General features: G+C 38.3%; 2 protein-coding genes across 2 annotated transcripts; one reads left to right on the forward strand and one right to left on the reverse strand.

The window, feature by feature from the left end:
• Positions 1-265: 265 nt before the first annotated feature.
• On the forward strand, positions 266-14,663 carry man2c1 (mannosidase, alpha, class 2C, member 1). Its single transcript, XM_038268792.1, has 26 exons — positions 266-449; positions 1,349-1,474; positions 1,576-1,699; positions 1,870-1,940; positions 2,922-3,099; positions 3,198-3,387; positions 5,360-5,466; positions 5,557-5,667; positions 6,610-6,702; positions 6,816-6,932; positions 7,022-7,117; positions 7,213-7,358; positions 7,561-7,684; positions 7,868-7,989; positions 8,087-8,172; positions 8,251-8,397; positions 8,471-8,550; positions 8,633-8,727; positions 8,803-8,907; positions 8,994-9,150; positions 9,236-9,379; positions 9,456-9,565; positions 9,650-9,729; positions 9,803-9,945; positions 13,788-13,891; positions 13,965-14,663. Exons 1-26 carry the CDS (start codon positions 349-351, stop codon positions 14,074-14,076), a joined length of 3,069 nt encoding a protein of 1,022 aa, XP_038124720.1. The 5' UTR covers positions 266-348; the 3' UTR covers positions 14,077-14,663.
• neil1 (nei-like DNA glycosylase 1) lies at positions 14,157-22,982 on the reverse strand. Its single transcript, XM_038268796.1, has 10 exons — positions 22,805-22,982; positions 20,835-21,313; positions 19,342-19,461; positions 18,589-18,697; positions 18,408-18,501; positions 18,201-18,322; positions 18,094-18,121; positions 14,648-14,718; positions 14,384-14,579; positions 14,157-14,287 (listed from the first exon to the last, which is right to left on the reverse strand). The coding sequence occupies exons 2-10, from the start codon at positions 21,287-21,289 to the stop codon at positions 14,241-14,243; spliced, it is 1,242 nt and encodes a 413-aa protein (XP_038124724.1). The 5' UTR covers positions 21,290-21,313; positions 22,805-22,982; the 3' UTR covers positions 14,157-14,240.
• Between the last annotated feature and the right edge of the window lie 296 nt (positions 22,983-23,278).

Below are 23,278 nucleotides of genomic sequence, written 5' to 3' on the forward strand. Positions count from 1 at the left end.
AGAATTCTGACTTTTTTCTCAGAATTCTGACTTTTTTTTTAATTCTGACCTTTTTCTCAGAATTCTGAGTTCTTTCCCATATTAAACTGAAATAAAAGAAAACTTTTTTTATTTTGTCAGTGGCCCTAATCCTCTTTCGTAGTACGTTTTATGCATGTGGGGGAAAAAATACACAACTGGTTTTGTTAATTACACAATACTGACATCAAGCGGTGACTATTTTCAATTGCAAGAATAAAATCTGTTTTTTAACTTCCGGGTTCTGCGTCAGTTTAAGTGGTCCACGTCCTACAACCCAAGCAGTTGCTGGTTATTTACTTTCCTGGCTGGTTTTAGCTTTTTCTCGTCATGTATCACCAGCCTGTGCTGAAGAACAGGCGCACTCTCTTGGAGAGAGCAGAGAAGTTTATATCTGATGTGTATTTCACAGACTGCAACCTGAGAGGACGGTAAGGCTTTGTTCATTGAGCTGCACGGCGCAAACTGTCACTGCATAATCACAACAGTCTGTTTATGTATAGAGACTTGGAAGTTTTTACATCTCCTAGACCTCATAATAAAAATACATCTTAAAAATATAGCTTTTTTTGTTGTTGTTGTGAGAAATCAGTGTAAGTACTCCACACAACAAAAATATTTTGGCTATATATACCTATATTTAAAAACAGTAGTTGTAGATGTTTGTTTTTAAGAATTTGTTTACATAGAGTCACCTGCAGGTTGCATATCCAAAGAACCTCCTTAAACTGGAGCTTTAGAACTCTTGTCAGCTCTGCACAATGGGTCATTCTCAGTCAGATTCCACCAGTTTCCCAGTCTCTGGTGAAGAAAATTCACACAGCATGATACTACCTCCTCTATGCTTTCACCATGGAGATGGTTCACCCAGTGAATAGTCAGCGTTTGTTTTTTTGCCAACTCTTGCATATTAATTATACATTTCACATTTGGTCTCAATAGAGCACCTCACAGTCCCCTATTTGTTTCCTTTTTTTTTTGGAGGGGGTGAGGGGCTGGGTTGCTAGTCCTTAATAGGTTTTTATTCATACAGTTTTTTAGAATTATTAATTAAAAAGTTATTTTCAGACAATTAGATTTAATAATGCTAATTTTAAAGTTATTTGACTTTAAGTTATAGTATCTGAGTGAGTGGGAAAAAATGCATGCTTCTCAGTATTGCTTTCTGTAAAAAAAGAAATTTAGTACTTTTTATCAAATCTTTATCAAATGTATATGGAGTTTTTTGCTTGCAATGTCACAAACAGTAAAATGAAAAGATTGTAGGAATACTATGGCACACCTTTACAGTGTATTGTGCTTTTATTTTATGAATTATTAAAATTTACAGGCTGTATGGTGAATCTTGTGCGCTGAAAGCCATCAGCTTCTTCCTGTCTCAGAGAAGAATCCCCTTTGCCGAGGCCTCCAAGCAGAACTTTGTACCTTATAAAGTTGGTGATACATTTGGACCTACGTAAGTGATGCATAGACTGAGTTCCTTTTAGTTTCTTTTTAGAGTATAATCTTTTAAACTCTGTAAATCCAGAACTAAATACAATTTGAATGCTTTTTAAGATGGTGGACTTGCTGGTTTAAAGTGTCCCTGACAATCCCTGAATCCTGGAGAGGGAAAGAGGTTCATCTGCTTTGGGAGAGCGATGGGGAAGGAATGGTTTGGAGAGATGGGGAGCCAGTTCAGGTAATGCGTAAATACATACATACACACACACACACACATATATATATATATATATATATATATATATATATATATATATATATATATATACTTTTTTTTGTCAAACTGTATCAAACTACAGACTGTACCTCGTTTAGATATCATGTATGAAACACCATTTGTACTTACAGGGATTTACTAAAGAGGGTGAAAAGACAAGTTACGTCTTGTCTTACTGTTTGAAAGATGAGGAGCCCCACAGGTCAGTACAATTATCTTCTGCTGAATCAAAACAAAACTATGGCAATATATTTTGTATTAAAGGAAGAGCATTTAAAAGTAAAAAGCACAGCATCGTCCAAAGCAATTAGAAACAACCAAACAGACTCAACAGATAGGTGTAGTGATGGACTCAGACCCAGAAATTCATAGGCACATAAAGACAGTAGGTGCGTTTCCATCAGCTTTTTTTAATGCGTATCTTGAAGTATTGCATTATAACATGTCCAGGAATAAAGGACTAATATTTTAGCAGGATCTTGAGAAACGATTTCATGCCTTCCGCTGTAGTAGAATCGATTACTGCAACAGAGTCTACTCGGGTCTTTCTAGATGTCAGTCAGACATCAGCAGTTGGTCCAGAATAATGCTGCCCAAATCCTCACTATTCATATTGAGAAAGTGGAGCACATCAGCCCAATTCGGAAGTTGTTATCCTGGTTCTCTGCATATCAGATAAAAGACTTTCAAATAATTGTATCAGTCTTTAAATTATTGAATAGCTTAGCTCATTAGTCAGCGTATCAACCATCCAGACCTTTCAGATCGTCTGGCTCTAATCTACTCTGCAAACCAGGAATAAAACATTGAGAAGCAGCTTTTAGTTTAAATGATCCACTAATCTGAAACAAAGTCCTAGAAAACTGTAAAAGTCATGAAATCCTGTGTTGTTTAATTTGTTGAGAGTGGCCTTTGACTGCGTTATCTAAACATTATTAGTTTAAGTTTCTATTCCAACTTATTTTCATAACAAATGTGTTATCTTCATTTATTGTCTTGAAATCTACTTTTGCCCAGTCTGTTTTCCCATTATGTACAGCACTTTGAATTGTCTTTCTGCTGAAATGTGCTGTATAAATAAACTAAACTTGCCTTTCCCTGCTTTATTGGACTGAAATCTGATGGAAGTACTTTTTTCTGCAATTGATTGACTTATGTCATATCCCCCATCTTTCCTAAAAAGCATCAGCCTGTATGTGGAAGTAGCCTGTAATGGGCTTTTCGGCGCTGGTCAAGGATCCATGATTGCAGCTCCTGACCCAAGCAGGATGTTTTCTGTACAGAAAGCAGAGCTGGTAATATTCAACCGGGATGTGCAGAAGCTGCTGACTGAGTTTGAGATGCTTGTTGACATTGTTAAGGTACCATAACGTAAAACAATGTGTGATAATTTATCAGTAAGATGAGGAGATGATGCTTTATAAGGAGTAACCTGAAATTCTGGGCATCTTTTAAACAGGAGGTAGGCGAGGAGGAGCAGCGGGGCTACCAGGCGCTCTTCACTGCTAATGAGATGGTGAACCTCTGTGACCCGTTTGATCCCAGCTCCTTCTCCAAAGCTCACTGTCTGGCCCACAAGTTCTTTAACCAGCGGAACGGAGAAAGCCAGCACACTGTCCACGCTATGGGTCACTGCCACATAGATTCAGGTCTTCTTTTTATTTACTTAATCTCTCTATTATTATTCAAAGAATCCAGTGAACATAATCTGACCTACTGCTGTCAATCTTTTTGGTTTAACCACATTTTCTAAAAAAAAAAAAAAAAGGTACTATGTCATTTTTTTCAGAAGTAAGGAAGCTTTTAAACTCACTTAAAGGAGAAGTTCGGTTTTTTACACTTTAAGCCCATTTTCTGTAGTGTCCAGGATGAAATCGAATGATCGACACCAAAAGTTTGACAATTGCTCCTGTCTCTGCTTTTCGGCTCATTTAGAATCAACCCCTGGCTGCTTTAGAATGGCTAGCATAGAGCATGTCCGATAATGTCCTTAAAACAACCTTAAACGTTCTTTTTTTTAAATATGCTACTCACCGTGTCGTCAGCGCTGTTCAATGACGTTCCAAAAAAAGTTTCGTGAAGAAAAAACTTTCCTGTAGTGTTTTATTTAGCATTTTGTAAATCCCATTGAGTTCTGTAGGAATAGTCAATATTCCGCTGCCACCGGAAACGGAAATGGGGCCTGTTTACACAGTTGTAGTCTTTTCGCAAGACCCAAGTGTTTCTGCTCCACTCTGTGTACTCCGACGTCGAGGTGCTAACGTCTCTGTTAAACACTTTAAAAAACTCTGAAAATGGAATACGAAAGGTGGATTCTTGATTCTCGACGTCGGAGTAAACAGAGTGAAGCGAAAAGACTACAACTGTGTAAACAGGCCCCATTTCCGTTTCCGGTGGCAGCGGAATATTGACTATTCCTACAGAACTCAATGGGATTTACAAAATGCTAAATAAAACACTACAGGAACGTTTTTTCTTCACGAAACTTTTTTTGGAACGTCATTGAACAGCGCTGACGACACGGTGAGTAGCATATTTAAAAAAAAGAACGTTTAAGGTTGTTTTAAGGACATTATCGGACATGCTCTATGCAAGCCATTCTAAAGCAGTCAGGGGGTGATTCTAAATGAGCCAAAAAGCAGAGACAGGAGCAATTGTCAAACTTTTGGTGTCGATCATTCGATTTCATCCTGGACACTACAGAAAATGGGCTTAAAGTGTAAAAAACCGAACTTCTCCTTTAATACAAGATGTAATCAAGAATAGGCTAAAACTCTGTTTAGGTCAAACTCTTTCCATCTGAAAAAATACTCCCTTTCTTTAAGCTACAGTTTATTTCTTTTGCATTTGCTCAATGAAAGAATATTCTGTGTTCACTGTAGTATTTGCAAACTTTGCAGAAATATTTGCTGCAGAAGCATATAAGGCTGTTTAACACCCTGTTGTGCAACTCAAGATAACCTTTTTTATTGCTTTACAAGGCTTTACCTGCACACAGAGGTGTGTTAGAATATTTTAACAAAGCCATACTTTACTATATTAAAACAAAAAAATATAGTATTCATTGTTATGTTGAGAAATCATTCCCAAGTTGCTAAAATACTTTTTTTTTCTTTAACAATGCTTTCTCTGCCTTACTTCAATAAGATAACATTTCCTGGAGGCTCTGTTTAAATACAAAACTCTTGTGATTTCTTGAAACATACATTAGTTGATACATACATTGGAATATTCATCGGTTTCAGATTAAAATTTCATATAAATATACTTTTAACATAATTTGAATTAACTGAGCTTCACCTGTACATTTTAAGGATAATTTTAAAGCTATAATTTGTATTATGTTAGATTAAAAAAACATTTTATATGTATGAACAATCATTATTATGTACCTTTTTATTAACATGGTACAGACGGTATTGTTTATTCTAACTGAATACAAAGTGTTCTAAAGCTGTTGTTTACTAAAACATTGCTTTATCTAAATTTATGTTTTGTCTCATGAATCTTTTTTTTTCCTATACTAAAATGCTTTATTATATTTTCTTTGTATAAAAAATCTAACAGAAAATGCAGATTTCCAGTGAATGAAATGTAATATTTGTGTTTTTGTGTTCATAGCCTGGCTCTGGCCTTACGAGGAGACCATTCGGAAATGTGGCCGAAGCTGGGTGACGGCCATCGGCTTAATGGAGAAGGACCCAGAGTTTGTCTTCACTTGTTCTCAGGTTGGTTCTAGCTAAAAAATGTATTTATTTTTTTTTTATGTTCCTTATATATGTGATTGACTCCAGTTTTCCCCCTTTTCTTTGCCTCAGGCCCAGCAGTTCCACTGGGTAAAGAGCTGGTATCCAGGACTTTACTCCAAAATTCAGGACTATGTGAAGAAAGGCCAGTTCATTCCAGTTGGAGGAACATGGGTGGAAATGGTAAACCTAACCTCACAGAACCAAACAGTAGTAGGCATTTTAAAATTAGCTGCTTCAGTTTAACCCGTTCATTAACCTAAGATCTCTAATTTTCAGCTGTTTCCAGTGTTATAAATCACAATACTTATGTTATCTTTTAACCCAATCAACTAATTAAAAGTGAATTTATTTTAATAACTCAGTTCAATAATTGAGACACATTGGATTAATTACACACAGAACAATGTTTTCAAATCCTTATTTCTCCTAATTATAATGGTTCTCCATTATAAAAAGATTCAGTTAAGATAAAATTATTACATTAGACAAATAAAAAAGCGACAACAACATTTTGAACATGAACTCACTCTTTGGAGGGATTTAATAGTAGGCTTTCATGAACTTAGTAGGCCTTGACTTCACCACACAGCATAATGAGAGCTTGTGAGAAAAGATTCTTGCAAATTCTGAAAAGCTCTGTTACTCTGATCCCCACGGTCAGAAAATTCAGCATGCAAATTTTTTTTTGATTCTATGAATGCACATCAATAATGTAGCAGTAAAACTATCTTTGAGATTGTCTGCAGCTTAAAGACTAAAGATAAAGTTGCAGGTTGAGGGACAGGACATATGAGTAATCATTATACTCAGCCAACATCAGCAATCAGGCCTAAGAAAAACCAAGAAAAAAACCAAGAAAAAACAGCAATCATGCAGCTTTCAATTGATAAAAGTCAGCATTACGGTATTTTAACAGCTTCAGTCAACTTACTGGTCTGGTTGTTGACTTTGCACCAGTTAACAATTTTTGCCGTGTTACATGTTTTTATTTCCAAAGATTTCATCCATGTTTGATTAATTGAAGCTTCCCACTTTTAAGACTCTTAGGTTTTGGCCCTATGATATGATGATACATGACCTTTCAAATTAAAGTCTACTGACAGTTCTGTATTTTTCTTGAAGGATGGCAATTTGCCCTCAGGTGAGTCCATGGTTCGTCAGTTCCTGGAAGGCCAACGCTTCTTTAATCAGGAGTTTGGAGTCTATTGCAAAGAGGTAGAATTCTTCAAAAATACTAACACTTAATGCGACCCCTGTTAAACATGTTGATAATCATCATTATTAATGTTGTTATTAATAAGTTATCATATCTGCTCAATGTTCTGCAGTTTTGGCTTCCAGATACATTTGGCTATTCTGCCCAGCTGCCACAAATCATGCAGCAATGTGGTATTTCCAATTTTCTGACGCAGAAACTGAGCTGGAATTTGGTCAATACCTTTCCTGTACGTACTTCGCATATGGTTTACAGTTACGGTTACATTTTTATCAGAGTGACTTTACTGTTTTTTTGTTTTACTTTCATCTTCAAAAGCACAACACATTTTTCTGGGAAGGTCTGGATGGCTCCAAAGTTTTGACTCACTTCCCACCAGGAAATTCGTATGAAATGAAAGGAAAGATTGAAGATGTGAGAGAAATAATACAGTATATAAAGGTATAAATAATGCTGACAGTGGGTGGAGGATGTCTAAAACTCACTTATGTGCTTCTCTCCTACCATAGCTAGTGAAAACTGTGAAGAATAACAAAGATAAAGGGCGTGCCAATCACAGCGCGGCATTGTTTGGTTTCGGAGATGGGGGCGGCGGCCCTACACAGCTGATGCTAGACAGGCTCCGCCTTGTCCGGGACACAGATGGACTTCCCAGGTGGGTCTGTGTATTTATTTTACATCAATGTTGTCATTTACAGCAACTGGGCCCAGATCAGGAGGGTGGTGTTTATACGAGGATATGAGGCATGTCTGACAAATGTAATTGTCTGCAAATGTCGTCATGTTAAGTTATAATGAATTAAATTTACGTATGAGGCTGTATTACTCATCTCATGTCCTGCTGTGGCCTTTCCCAGGGTCCAGATGTCCAGTCCTACAAAGCTTTTCTCAGAGCTTCAAGCTGACTCAGGCCTTTTGTGTACTTGGTCCGGAGAGCTCTTTCTGGAGCTGCACAATGGGACCTACACCACACAGGCCCAGGTAGTGCCAGACCACAAAGCTTTTATTTTTATTATCCTTTTGCAGACGGAAGAGTCTTTGAGTCTAAACCTTGATGACATTATCCTGCAGTTGGAAAAAATAGTCCGAAGCATTTCTGCATCAAAGCTAATGAATCTGTTAGCTGAATCTTGCATGCTTCTAGCCTGTCTTTATTATCTGCAGATTAAACGAGAGAATCGCCAGTGTGAGGCTCTGCTTCATGACGTCGAGGCAGCCTGCAGTTTGGCCCTCTGCAGAAACAGGACGTTTCTGTACCCTGCAGAAAAACTGCAGCAACTCTGGAGGTAAAGATGGAAAGAAAAGCTCAGTCAGAAAAATGATAAAGCACTGGTTGTTGTTTTTTTTTATGTTTTATTGTCCCACCCCTACCCACTGTTACAGGCTGCTCCTTTTGAACCAGTTCCATGATGTCATTCCTGGTAGCTGCATACAGATGGTTGTAGAAGATGCTCTTAATTATTATAAAGGTAAAGTGTTTTGGATAGCAGCTTTCAGTTTGAAATGAAGCCCTTTCTTGGGCATAATATTTCTACATCCTGTTTCAGATATCAGAAACGATGGAGGTGTTCTCCTGCGGGAGGCATTTGAAGCCTTGGAGACAAAGGGCGGCTCTCCGGGGGTGTTCAACTCTCTGCCCTGGGAGAGATGTGAAGTCATCCAGGTTACGGACGTCACAGGCAAACCTGAGCTAGGTAATCTCCATACTATCCTTAATATTGGGGATGTTTCGGTTGAATGGTAACGTCATGCTCTGCGGTTCTCCAGCTCTGGTTCAAGCTCCCAGTGTTGGTTTGGCTCCAGTTAAAGCGACACAGCCTGAGACCCCAGTCTCTGTCGCTCTTCAGGTATTTGAGTCAAAGAAATTTATATCGGTGCTGTTCAAATTTTATTTTCATAGCTGAGCTTTTTTTATTTTTTTGTTTACAGGCTGACGGTACTGTCCTCATGGGGAATGGCATTTTACAGGCAGTCATCGGCAAAGATGGCACACTGGCTTCCCTCCACTTAATAAGTGCAAATAGGTGAAGTTAGAGCAAAAGTAAATTATTTTAACGTCATCTGGTGGCCTATCTAATAATTACTTCTGACTCTTTTAGGGAAACAATATCTGATGGCTGCGTTGGAAACCAGTTTGTCATATTTGATGATGTGCCGCTGTACTGGGATGCCTGGGATGTGATGGACTACCATCTTCAGACAAGGTCTCATTAATCACACATCAGTCATCACATTATTTATTGGTTTAGAAAAGGTATAAAAATGAAAACCAATAAAAAGTACTCCTCAGGAAGCCGGTACTGGAGGTGGTGCAGCCTGTCCAGGTGGTGTCCTCAGGGGGGGTCAGAGGCAGCGTCAGCTTCACCCTGAGGATCAGTGATAAAAGCACTGTCACACAGGAGATCATCATGGATGCCATGTGTCCCTACATCAAGTTCAACACAAAGGTACTCTGAGATCTAACATAGCTTTTGTGATTTTTCTCTGTTTATTTATGAAAGAAACAAAAAGTCCATCTGTGTGATTTTTAAGGTTCAGTGGGAAGAATCCCACAAGTTTCTCAAAGTTGAGTTTCCTGTGGGAGTACGAAGCCCGACTGCTACGTATGAGATTCAGTTTGGTCATCTGCAGAGACCCACGCACTGGAACACGTCGTGGGACTGGGCAAGGTTTGAGGTAAGAAATGTTACTCAGCAATTCCTCTTAGTCTTTAACAGCTTTGTTTTTTTTTTTACGGTGTTTTCTGACTAAGGTTTGGGGTCACAAATGGGCAGATCTGTCTGAGCACAACTTTGGCGTGGCGCTTCTGAATGACTGTAAATACGGTTATTCCATCCATAAAAACACAATGACTCTGTCCCTGTAAGCTTTTCCTGTTCGTAGAATACATGAAACACCATCTTGGTCAGATTTCTGTTTGTAATTTTCATTTTTATGATCCTTCAGACTGAGATCACCAAAGGCCCCAGATACTACTGCCGACATGGGGAATCATCAGTTCACCTACGCCATCATGCCCCACTCACGTAGGGTTGGTTTGGTTTTGATCTGTTACAAGCTAGACAGACTCATTAAACACATATTTATGTTATCTTATAGGATCCTTCCAGGATGCTTCTGTCATTCAGTGTGCTTACAACCTAAACTACCCTCTGAGGCCGATCCAGTGCCGTCCTGACTCTGCACCCTGGAGTGCCTTCTCAGTCAGTCCGTTAGCAGTCGTACTGGAGACCATCAAACAGGTATTGCATTTACAAGCCAAGCTCAGTTTTATGTGAAATCTGTTGAGACTGGGAAACATGGCACCAGCTTTTAAAACCACAAACTTTGATGATTAAAGGAATAGTACACCCAAAACATGATTAGCCTTCATTTTCTACTCACCCCCATGCTGAACAACACTCTGGAGTACTTTTTTGATATCTCAAATGCATCTGGAGATCTGGGAGGCTCCTTGCTGTCTGCTGACATTCAAATAATGGAGGTCCATGGTGCCCGAGGCAGAAAGGTCCATAAAAGTCCACAAAGAAATGTGTCAATATTCCTCCACACTGCTCGTCCAATGTATTCCAAGTGTCCTGAGTGGGTAGCGTCCATAATTTACTCCAAAACGAAGTCATTTAGAATGTTTTTAGAGCATAAACAGTAGTGTATAGGACCTTGGGACCTGAGGGCATGCGAGTTCACGAGTCTATGGAAACCGCGGCAGACCAAACGAGATGAAAGTGCGCATTCAGCTCGGCAAAGAACTCATGCTCTTCCTCAACAATGAAGTCCTCAGACATTTTTCTTTCGTTGTTTCTTTCTTTGCACAGGTAAACAGCACATTTCTTCTTCTACGCTTGCATTATCGGCAGAGCAGACGCTGAATGCGCACTTTCATCTGGTTTGGTCTGCCGCGGTTTCCGTAGACTCATGAACTCGCATGCGCGCGCATTTAGGAAGTCCTATACACTACTGTTTATGCTCTAAAAACATTCTAAATGACTTCGTTTCGAGTAAATTATGGACGCTACCCACTCAGGACACTTGGAATACATTGGACGAGCAGTATGGAGGAATATTGAAACGTTTTTTGTGGACTTTTATGGACCGTTCTGCCTCGGGCGCCATAGACATCCATTATTTGAATGTCAGCAGACAGCAAGAAGCCTCCCAGATCTCCAGATGCATTTGAGATATCAAAAAAGTACTCCAGAGTGCTGTTCAGCATGGGGGTGAGTAGAAAATGAAGGCTAATCATGTTTTGGGTGTACTATTCCTTTAAGGATCTCCTGTGATAGACCAACACAATATCGGGCACAATTGTGAGTTGGAAGGCAAAGGATGCACAATTTAAAAAAAACTTCTATTAAATTTAGATCTGAAAATATGGGCAAGAATTTAAGATCAGCCCCCTTTATTGCCGCCTGCCTCCATAAATCCCTTACATATTGATTAGTCAGTCTGCATGTAATTCAACCTCTGTATAAAGTTAACTCTGTAAAGGCCTTAAAGGTTTCTTAGTGATTCAAAATTTTAGAATTTTATAGTAATTTAGAAGTAGAGAGAGTTTAACTTTACTCTAGCCTTAGCTGAAAGGCTATGTGAATAGTTACTAGACCATAGTTACTGTGGAGGAGCAGCAGAGGGCCCCGGTTTCAGTGGGAGATACTTTATTCAGATACTCCAAACAATGTTTTATGTGAAAAGTCAATCACAGCTAAAGTTTGAGAAATTTCAATTTGTATTGTGCCTCAAATCCAGCAGAGAGCACCGGTCATATTTAGTACCAGCAGATTAGAATAAAAGTAAACTTTTAAAGCTGTTTGGAAAAGGCATTCAGAAAAAAATGTCTCACTTTCTCTCTCAAGCCAGTAAGAATTGCTAATCAGGTTCAATGAAAAAAACAAAAATCCCTTTATTTTTAAAAACTGTATAAAAATGTTTACTAAATTATTTTGCATGATGATTAACAAAATAACCAAATCTTACCTGTGGTGCCACTACATGGGATTTTAAGACCAGGTGGTGAAAACGCTCTTAATTTCAATCTGTTAATATCTCCAACTTCAAATGTAAAGCAGTAAAACTTAGAGGCAAAGATGGACCTCATATAAACCAGTTATTCAATCCTATAGTGTAAAAATCTTGATACATATGATACATAACAAAAAGAAACCGGCCCTCTTGTTTCTGAAATACTTGTCAACATTTTTTTGTTTTTTATATTTTATACCCAGTGCAATTACTATATATATATATATATATATATATATATATATATATATATATATAAAAACACCCATTTAATACCATGGGCAATAAGGAATGGGAAATAAGAGACTTCAACTAATATATATATATATATATATATATATATATATATATATATATATATATATATATACACTCACCGGCCACTTTATTAGGTACCCCATGCTAGTAACGGGTTGGACCCCCTTTTGCCTTCAGAACTGCCTCAATTCTTGGTGGCATAGATTCAACAAGGTGCTGGAAGCATTCCTCAGGGAGTTTGGTCCATATTGACATGATGGCATCACACAGTTGCCGCAGATTTGTCGGCTGCACATCCATGATGCGAATCTCCCGTTCCACCACATCCCAAAGATGCTCTATTGGATTGAGATTTGGTGACTGTGGAGGCCATTTGAGTACAGTGAACTCATTGTCATGTTCAAGAAACCAGTCTGAGATGATTCCAGCTTTATGACATGGCGCATTATCCTGCTAAAAGTAGCCATCAGAAGTTGGGTACATTGTGGTCATAAAGGGATGGACATGGTCAGCAACAATACTCAGGTAGGCTGTGGCGTTGCAACGATGCTCAATTGGTACCAAGGGGCCCAAAGAGTGCCAAGAAAATATTCCCCACACCATGACACCACCACCACCAGCCTGAACCGTTGATACAAGGCAGGATGGATCCATGCTTTCATGTTGTAGACGCCAAATTCTGACCCTACCATGCGAATGTCGCAGCAGAAATCGAGACTCATCAGACCAGGCAACGTTTTTCCAATCTTCTATTGTCCAATTTCGTTGAGCTTGTGCAAATTGTAGCCTCAATTTCCTGTTCTTAGCTGAAAGGAGTGGCACCCGGTGTGGTCTTCTGCTGCTGTAGCCCATCTGCCTCAAAGTTCGACGTACTGTGCGTTCAGAGATGTTCTTCTGCCCACCTTGGTTGTAACGGGTGGTTATTTTAGTCACTGTTGCCCTTCTTTCAGCTCGAACCAGCCTGGCCATTCTCCTCTGACCTCTGGCATCAACAAGGCATTTCCGCCCACAGAACTGCCGCTCACTGGATGTTTTTTCTTTTTCGGACCATTCTCTGTAAACCCTAGAGATGGTTGTGAGTGAAAATCCCAGTAGATCAGCAGTTTCTGAAATACTCAGACCAGCCCTTCTGGCACCAACAATGATGCCACGTTCAAAGTCACTCAAATCACCTTTCTTCCCCATACTGATGCTCGGTTTGAACTGCAGGAGATTGTCTTGACCATGTCTACATGCCTAAATGCACTGAGTTGCCGCCATGTGATTGGCTGCTTAGAAATTAAGTGTTAACGAGCAGTTGGACAGGTGTACCTAATAAAGTGGCCGGTAAGTGTATATATATATATATATATATATATATATATATATATATATGGATGCACTTTGTATACTGTATATACCCCCATGCACATTTTGAGCCGATGTAATGAGTACATTTCTCCATTGTGAGATCAATAAAGTCAATCAGTAAAATGCTTTGAAAATGGTTATTAAGCTGATTATACTGAAAAACCTCTGGCTTAGATTCCTATCCATGTTATATTTGCTAAGTTTAAACTCCAGATCAATTTTTTTGTCAAAATTTTGGGAGGAGACTCTAAAAGGGATCCCTATTCATCTAGTCAGTCTGTGTTTTATTTATTTTTTTTGTAAATCTGCTCGACACACCTTAAAAACACATGTAATTGTATTTCAGCAATTAGTTGTACTCTGTAGTGTCTCTCAGGGTGATAAAAATGCCGTTAGAGGTTATATAAAGGAGTATAAATATGATTAAATGCCTTTTAAGTGTAATTTTCCTTACTAGGCAGAGGATGGAAAAGGTAAACTTATCCTTCGTCTTTACGAGTCGCATGGGAGCAGCGTTAGTGCAATTCTGCGAAGCCACTTTCCCGTGAAGGAAGCCTGGCAGTAAGTGCTTCTATTTTTATCTCACATCATGATCTACTTGCATTTTCTCTAAGAACAAAGCTATTTCTTTCAGTTGCGATTTCTTGGAGAGGAAAGACCCCACCCGGCCAGCACGCATCACATCTGAGGGGATCTCTCTGACCTTCCAACCCTTTCAAATTGTGACACTTCAGATCAGTTTGTGATTGCTGTCCACCAATGATTCAGGGTTTAGAAATTGGACATATTTGGTGTAGAATGATGTGACAACTTTGCAATAAATAAATGCTTTTGTAAAAAAGGTTTATTTGGTTTAAAAAAAACATTTTTGAAGAGTAAAATTCCTGCGTGGATCGGTTTGATTGAAACTTTATTTGCTGTTTTTTCTGGTTGCTCTCCCACTTCGTGTCTCTCTGCCTGCAAAAACAAGTATGGAGAGTAGATTTCACACACTACAGTATTTTACTAAAACTAACCTTTTTTATATTAGTTGATATTTTCTCAGGTGTTTACCTCCAGGAGGTTGTGCCATGCTGCTTTTCCTTTGGCGTGTGCTTCCTCTGGTTTCCCTCTGTTGGATACCTTCCTGCTTCTTTTCGGCATTTCCTTTCTTTGATACAGCGTCCTTCACATGTGCAGTTTCCTTTTTTGGCATTTCCTTTTTCACCGCCCTCCTTTTCATTGTGCTCTCTGTCACACTTTTGGTCACCTGAAACAATAAATATTGGGTTACTAAAAGCTATACACTTTAAATTTTGTCTAATAAAAACAACTTACCTTTTTCTTGGCTGTATAATCATGGTCATCGCCTTTCTTTGCCCTCTTTTTTGCCTTGGGTGATTTTGAGTCTTGAGAGGTGAAACAAAGAGCTGGTTAAAACAAAAACTTGAAGCTCACTTACACCTCTTTGGCAAAAATGATTAGAGAATCATTCACCTTTGTGATATCGGGCAATTATAGATGTTACAAAAATATTTTGCTTATATGCTAGAGCATTCTGGATTTGTGAAACACATAATGTGACCGCACATTTAAAAAAATAAATAGCTTACTGTCCGGAAGAAATCAATTATCGGAAACATTTTCATAATCTCTTAAGCACAGATTTTACTCTCGAAAAAGGATTTCCCTTAGTTCCAAAATTCTGCTGCAGACGACAGATAAGCTTTGCAGGATGGCGTCCTGTTATGCAACAATTTCTTGTTTTTACTTTTCATGCCTGAGGTCCTGTTTGGAGGTTGTGTTAGTGAGTTCATTTTCCTTCTGTCAAGATTTTATCTCTCTCATGTTTAAAAGTCTTCAGCGTCGTCCTAAAGAAATACTTCTTTTTAAAACTACTATCCCAAATGATGGGGGAAAAAAGCAGGCGTCTACCTCAGTGTTTACTGGAAAATAAATAATTGCAATCTGTCCTTCATGCAGCCAGATAAGAGTGATGTAAAAGTGGTTGAACAATGAATGTGAACAATGAAATGACAGCCTACAAAGGACCTTGAACAATCAAAAGAAACAGACTGGAGCTTGAGTCTGAATTTCGGGAGCAACCTGACAGATTTATACAACTAGGGCTGCAACTAATGATTATTTTACTAATCGATTAATCTGTTAATTAATAATCAGATAGCAAAAGGTTCCTCAAAGAAGATTTCTTACAGAATTAAGAAAAGTTAAACTAAAACTTATCCACTTGAGGAGTTCTGAATAGAACATATTAACAATTTTTTAACCTTAAATGCAAAATGTTTATACCAGAATCTTTAAAAAAAAATTACAATTACTGCTCTAGTTGTGTTTCTCTGTCAGCTAAAGGGATGTTTTAGTCTCTATTCTCCAGTTAACGATTAATCGATTTCTGAATTAGCTGGCGATCATTTCAATTATCATTTAGTTACTATTTATTGTTTCAGTCCTATATAGAACTGTAGCACTAAATAACAAACAAGAGAATAAGAATGCATTGTTCTGTGGAGCAAATCAAGGTCTCAGATTCTAGACGGAGAGTGAAGGGGCACCGAATCCAATCTACTGAAGGGGAAGGCTGAATTTCTCTCAGTCACCGAAGAATACAGTAGTCATGTCAGCTGCTCCAAAGTCAGCACAGCACTTCTCTGATGGCTCTGCTAAGCCACAGCCTCCTTTCCAGACTGCAATGAGGCAGCAAATTAGTGCTAATGTAGCTCCAACTTCAATTGATGCCATACACATTACTGAGGAGGCTGACATCTCTGGATTACCAATTGTTTCTTTGTGCATTGTTTGGCTTTATTTGATATAATGATCAGAGAAAGAAAACTATTAACAAACAAAACACTTTTAATGATCTCTGTGTGTTTACCTTCTGGAGATAATTAGCTGAAATCATTTTTTTTTTTGATGACATTCAGAGGAACCTAGATGTTCCTGTTTTACCATCTTCGAGGTTCTGCGTGTAGATGCTCTTAAGTTTAAGACCAGAAGATTTACACCAGGGGTAACCAATTAAAAATCAGCAGGATCCAAATAAAGAAAATCAACAACCAGTAAAGGTGACATTTCTAATTATAATCTGTTATTTTAAACAGAATTTAAGACTGAAATAAAATTAGGTTTTTATGCATCCATGTTATTAATTGACTTTTTAAATTAAAAAAATATATAAAATAGGATATTTTCCCATTTTAAAATAAAAAAAGTAAAAGTGTTTTTCAAAGTAGAGAACAACAATCGTTCAGTTTGGTATATAGACAATTTCCTGATTCACATATTTTATAAAACACCTGACCTGACCATTTGTTTTTTTCTTTTTTATGGCTTAATAAGAGAAGTGAGCTTTAGGCTGACCTGCAAGGCTTTAAACCTGATTGGCTAAAAAGCCATCCTCAAGCACATCTCGAGGTGCTCATTTGGGAGCCTGGATCTATACTTATTATTGATTCTGTTCATGGTGGAGAATCCTGCTTTACAGCAGCAGGTTGAGCCAAACGTACTCAAAATGTGCAGGGCCATCTTTGAGCACGCCATTTCACTTTTCTTTCACCAGTTCAGAGTTCTACCAACAGTCCACACTTTTTCTGCTTTCTTTTTCTCATCATATTCTCCTTCTTTCCCATTGCCTGACTTGCCACAGGTTTGCATGATCTGTATAAAAGTGGCTGGCAGCAGTGACCCAGACTAACACAGCTCATTGGCTAATTTGTATCACATGTGGCCTGATCCCGGACGCTCCAGAAGGCTTTCATATTAACGGGAGAAGTGCTGGATGTAAAGTTAGACAATGTCGATGGACAACATGCGGTAATTTATAGATGTTTTAAATGAGGTTGGGTCTGGAGTAGCCAGCAGGTGGATCCGGATCCAGACAGCAGTCCGCTAATCTGTGACCTCTTATTTAAAGGGACGCTGAATTCCCCTTTTGGGAGTGTTTTCATAATAATATTGCAAAGTTAAGGCCATGGCTCGATCGGAATGGGGCAAATCAGTAAGGACACTTAATCCAACGATTGATTCTGTCATTGGTTACCATGATAAGAGCTGTGCGAATAGGGCTGTCAGTAAGGAAGGAGGTAGAAGAGGGAGCAGAAGGCTTCTTATCAATAGTTCATTTCACAGAAGGACCTCCCCAAGTTGCTTTATAGCAGGCATCCCCAAAGTCGGTCCTCGAGGGCCGCTGTTCTGCAGGTTTTAGAGGTTTCTCTGCTTTAGCACAGCTGATTCTGATGATGCAGTTCAGCAAAGGCCTGTTAATCAACTATCAATGTAAATCAGTTGTAGTGGAGCAGGGAAACCTCTAAAACCTACAGGACAGTGGCTCTCGAGACCGACTTTGGGGATGCCTGCTTTATAGGATCTATATGAACTCCCACAATCCTTTGTGAGATAAGACAGCCCTGCTCATAGAATTTAAAAAACATACAGTATTTTGTCAAATGCACTTGTGAGAAACATGCAAATCTGTCATGTTTTGGAATTTGTGATGAGAGCTTCAGGTGTCTGCCTGATTTGTGCAAATTATTAGCCATCAGCCCGTGTTTCCTGTCACTCAACCGGTACACTTGTAACTGCAGACTCATTCTAATAATCGGAAATGTACAAGGTGATTTTGGAAATGCAACTTTCCATATTTTTTTCAGTGATGAAATTAAGAGCATTTTTCCAATACTTGCTCCATTTATCTTTTTGATATGTTTTACAAAGCCAAAATACTCCTTTCCTGCAGGGTTTGCTCATGCATGCAGTTTACTTACCTTTGGGTGCCATAGGCCCTGGGTCTCCCTGGAACAAATTAGAATCTTTACTTTTATTATCAGTAGATAATTAAAATTAGATTAGAGATTTTTTTTTATTTACTCACTTTAAACCACATTGTTCTGCCATTGTGGTCCCGAACTGATTTCATTCCATCCACATAGTAACACTGCAGCCACGCCTCGAAGGCAGAGTAGTCCACCTTCTCAGGGTCGTAGCCCTTACCACCTAATAAAACAACATTTCTCATTCATTAAGGGTTTAATCAGGGTTTTAAGCAGAGGAAATTAATAGGAAATTAAATGGGACCCACCTAGGCTGACCACCTCTAAAGGAACTGTATGACAGAGTCTGAGCAGGTCACCCATTCCCTGTGTTTTCCCTTTCATTTTAGCTCTGTCTGGGATCTTTCAGGCAGAATAAATATAATGTAAGAATAAACAATGCTGAAGTTTGTTTGGAGGAAAGAGGCAGGCTTTTTTCCTCCCTTTTACCTCTGTCTTTGTATGCTCTTTTTTCAAAGGCTTCTTGTTCTCAAATTCATCCTCCAACTGAAGGCCTTCCAGTGCGTCCCGTGCACACAGAAATGGTGGGATATTCAACCTAAGACAAAAAGGAAAAAAACAGCGCTTTGTTTGACAAACAGAACTCTTTCACACACTGATATAAGCTGCTATTTATAAAGTCCGCAGAAGACTGCGTGCATGGCCTTGGTCTCTTTTCACAACCGTGAACAAGGCCGCCCTATTTCTTCCAAACTTTTAAAGGAGTCTTTCAGGATAGGGAGCCCCTTCACTCTGACCTCAGTTAATCCTATGAACCTCACCTGCTGCTTTTATCGGTTTGAAACTTTTCAAACAGACACTTTAAACATTAAGATGACACTGTAAACATTGTGTACATCTCAAGCCTTGAATACTGTGATACTGCTAAAAACCTGTGTCCAGGCACTTTACAGAATAAATACTCCGCACTTGGTTGCAACTCCTTTTGCTTCTGCTGGCAAGGAGATGATCCATCTGTGGCTCTGAGGTGGAATAATGAAAGCCCTCATTGCTTTAATATTGAATATCTAACAAATTATTCAAAGATTAATAATTAGACCTTGTATAATATGTGTGGAATATACTTATTTTGCTATCTTCCTTTGCAAGGATGTTGCTTTGGTGCTACATGAAAGTTCCAGTGAGCACATTCCTGGTTTACATGTTTACATTATGTTGTGTTATTCCATGCATGTTCATCACCTGTACAGGATTTCAGCTCTCAGGTAGTTCCCTATACCATTGAAGTACTTTTGATTCAGCAGGACTTCACAGATCGGACGATCAAAAGCTTGATCGCTCAGGTGAGACAGGACATTCTCCCTGCAAGAATAATTGTAAAGAATAATGTCAAAGCAGAGTTCTGGGTGTGCTGATGACTGGTGACTTTCTCAATTTTATATTACAGACTAGGGCTGCAACAACGAATCGATAAAATCGATAAAAATCGACTTTTAAAAGCGTTGGCAACAAATTTCATCATAGTTGTGTTGCGCGATTAATGCGTCATCCACCGCCATCATCACTGCCACTTGATTGAAACGGGGGAAGAAAAAAAAAATACGGCAGAGCAAGCCAGCGCCGGAGGTGCACAAAGGCTTTTTTCAAAAGGCAGTTATGTCAACTGTTCTAATGACCGATACCGCAACGCAAGCTGCGTCTCAATTCGCAGACAGCCTGCGCTTTGTAAAGCGAAAAAAGTCGTAACATGCAACTTTTGTAAAAACAAATTAACATGGCACGGAAGCACCACTGTTATGATGCAGCACCTGAAAAGAAAACACGTTGGAGCCTTCGATGGCAGTGAAGAGATCTCATCAGCAGGGTGAACCACCATGTTTGTTTCATTTTAAAGTGGGGAAACGTAACGTTAGTTTCTCAGGTAGCTCATCTGATGCTTTCCTTACCTTGTTAGTAGGTTACAGACAGTGATAAGGTTGGCTACTTATTTTACTTTTATTTGAATTAGCTTAAGCAGCGTTTATATTTTCTTTATAAATAAATTAACTTTCAAATTATGAGGGCAAGACTTTTAAAGTTTAAATCTTCTGGCAAAGATAAAGTAAAGAAGATCCTGCAATTTATGGAAGTAAAGCAGAATAAAATCCAGCAAGATCAGTCATATGTCCATTAATTATATGCTACATTCCCATGTAAATATCTGTCTTTGGAGGATGTGTTTTTTAGCACCCCTAGTTCTCTCATTTTTATTCCAAATACAATTTATAATTTGAATCACAGGGCTATTTTTATCTCTATGGTTAAGTATTTTCTCAAGTAGCAACTTTAACTGCTATACTTTCCTGTCTTAAAAGGCAGAACTCTTCTAGTCTAAAAAAACCTCATTTGTTGAAATGGGGGGGCTATTGTTTGAACCCCTTAGGGGCTTTTAAAAACAAAAATGTATTTTTTTGCGCTTTATGAAACAAAGTAGCCTATATTTTGTGGATGTACAGCTACATTTCTCATGTAAGTTTGCGTAGTTTTAACAAAAACATTTATTTTTCATATTGCACCAGTACAGTTAATGAGCAACCTGTACTTGTGTGCTTGTTTGTTCTGTCTAAAATGTTTATTTTGGAATAAAGAGGTTAATATAAAAAATATTTTTTGTCCGATTCATCGATTAATAAAAAAAATAATCCGCAGATTCATCGATTTTTAAAATAATCGTTAGTTGCAGCCCTATTACAGACCTGAAGCTTTTGTATTCAAACATGATGCAAGGCCCTCTGTCAGGCTGCCAGGTTCCGTTGGGCTGCCAGCTGCCAAACCTGCGTGCGTCTACAAAATTCAGTACCCTGCAAGGCTTTTCCTTGGTATAGAAACGGAGATGGGCGTGTTTTGGCACCTCATCCTCTGAGGTAAAGCGGAAGTAACCTGACATCCCAAAACGAAAGACTATGTCCATGGGTTGATCTGTTTGTGTGACCTTCGATCGCCGCTTTCCATCGTCACTCTTAATTGGTGTCAGTGTGAGCTTGACTTCCTTTCCTCTCGAAGCAGCTGTGATGCGGTACGACTCACAGGTGAAGGACACATCAGGGCTTTTGCTGACCTCAGATTTTACAACTGGTCCACTGAAGACCACTCCTTCACACATCTTGTTGACATACAGGCTGGCCAAGTGGAGTTCAGGACCCTCTGGCATTGTGCTGGAACAGATAATTCTATGCTGCAGAGGAAGAGAGTCAGTCATTTGCTGAGAACGACACATTGAACTTTTCCACATTTTTTCCTCCTATAACCACGTCTTTTTTCTGGCTTTTATAATGTGAGTTTTTTTTTTTTTTTTTTTTTTATAACCAAAAAGGTTGATTTGCATACCTTCAAGACCAATTTATGCTGCACTATTAGTTCTGTAAGTTTATCTATATATGCACAACTTTGACATCTAAAGACTGTTTTTTGCCAAACCATCATTGCATTTTAGCTCATGCTTAATCATATCGGATGGAGTTTCTAAAGGAACATTTTTAGGATCTTGTCAGAGAAAAATGGTTTTAGGCCGTGACTCTAAAACAGGAGCCTCTTTTGATCCTAACCATTCCATTATTGCTCTGACTCTAGGTTTGTTGAAGGTTATCCTTTCTTCCTCCAGGATTTCCAAGTACATGACCTCATCTGTTCAACTTTTCAACTCTTGACACGCATCTTGTACCTGCTAAAGAAAGGCATCCCCAGAGAATCCTGCTGCCAAAGGCACTTGGCACATTGAGGATGTGTGTTAAGCCTAACGTACTACGTGTATTCATGCCAAGGCTTTATTCTGAACGGAATGCCGAAATAGTCAGATCTGTATGGTGTGCAACAATCTACACACTGAGTTTATCAGTTGACTAGTTCTCTGATTTTGCTCTTTCTTACTAGAAAAGATTGCTCGATATGAGCTTTAAAGTATGGCAAATAGTTTTAGAACTTAATCCTGCTTTCAATTTTTATGCAGCTTCACCTCCGATTATCCTGCTGTGCTCTTCGCTCTGTATGATGTGGATTATTTAAAGTGTTAACAAAAGCCTAAGGCCTTCCAAGAACAACCGAGTTTAGAAGTTAAAATTAAATGTAGGTGAAGTCTTAACAACCATAACTGTTGGCAAAGTTATGATTAATGCAAGTTGTTTAAAAAAAAATGTATATATATATATATATATATATATATATATATATATATATATATATATATAGTTATTAGGGTAAAGTGCATCTAACTATTCAGATCAGATTTTTTTTTTTTTTTCCATTTACAGAAAATGTGGAAACCAATGCAGTGATTTTTTTGGGTGCAGCTTTGTTTTTGTCCAACAGATATAACCAATGAAACACTATGACATTTGCAGCTGTTGTAACGTAGAAGTTAGAAGTTTTTTTTATTTTTCTGTTAAGCCTGAATACCATCTTTTGGGATGAAGAAGATAACACTGAACCCTTCGATAAAAAAAAAAGGCTTTGCGCATCTGGATGCGAGTGCATCTTTAAGGTGAGATTGTGTTCCAACTTATCATCCAATCTCTTAAACTGTTCGTAAATAAAGCCTTTAACTGTACAGTTTACAGATGTCTTAATGTGATATCCAGATACAAATTCAAACTTTCTTCATTACACCTCAGCCAAACTCTCTAACAGGCAATGTCTGTATATGAATTTGACATACGAGCGCAAAACTCACCCTAACCAGGAAGTACCTTCCGGTACAAATGCGTCTTGTTTTAAATAATCGCAGCTGCTACAAAAAAAATAAAAATAGCAGCATGCGCTGTTCTGCTGATACTTTGCAGACAAATATTTCAACCTGCAAGATGTTTGCAGCACGCGTTTGTTACCAAACATGTTGCGTAATAATGCACATCAGTCCCTCATTAATTGTTTCAGTCTCGCGAGATTTGTGTTAGTTTAACAAAAAAATATATTAAACTACATCAATGCGTATTTTTAAAGTCGTGTATGTGCTCTAAATGATTTAAAGAAAAAAGTAATTTTCATACATTTTTACTTGAAATGTACCATAGATTCCTTTTTATATTGCACGGGCTCCCCCAGTGCATGATGGGATATGTAGGAAACAAAGGAAGAGAAAAAATGTTACGTGTTCATGTCTTTTTTTATTTTTATTTTACAAATATTCTTATTTAAAACAAAACAT

Source organism: Cyprinodon tularosa, unplaced genomic scaffold (assembly GCF_016077235.1).
Source record: "Cyprinodon tularosa strain WSP-4 unplaced genomic scaffold, ASM1607723v1 ctg71, whole genome shotgun sequence".
In the NCBI taxonomy this organism is placed as follows: Eukaryota; Metazoa; Chordata; class Actinopteri; order Cyprinodontiformes; family Cyprinodontidae; genus Cyprinodon; species Cyprinodon tularosa.

Coding starts and splice junctions, on each gene's coding strand:
- man2c1 (XM_038268792.1), top strand. CDS start 349: ATGTATCACCAGCCTGTGCTGAAGAACAGGCGCACTCTCTTGGAGAGA. Junction 3,388..5,359: donor TCACTGCCACATAGATTCAG/GTCTTCTTTTTA, acceptor TTGTGTTCATAG/CCTGGCTCTGGCCTTACGAG. Junction 6,933..7,021: donor ATTTGGTCAATACCTTTCCT/GTACGTACTTCG, acceptor CATCTTCAAAAG/CACAACACATTTTTCTGGGA.
- neil1 (XM_038268796.1), bottom strand. CDS start 21,289: ATGCCAGAGGGTCCTGAACTCCACTTGGCCAGCCTGTATGTCAACAAG. Junction 14,719..18,093: donor AGGGCCTATGGCACCCAAAG/GTAAGTAAACTG, acceptor TCACCTCTCAAG/ACTCAAAATCACCCAAGGCA. Junction 14,288..14,383: donor CATGGCACAACCTCCTGGAG/GTAAACACCTGA, acceptor TTGTTTTTGCAG/GCAGAGAGACACGAAGTGGG.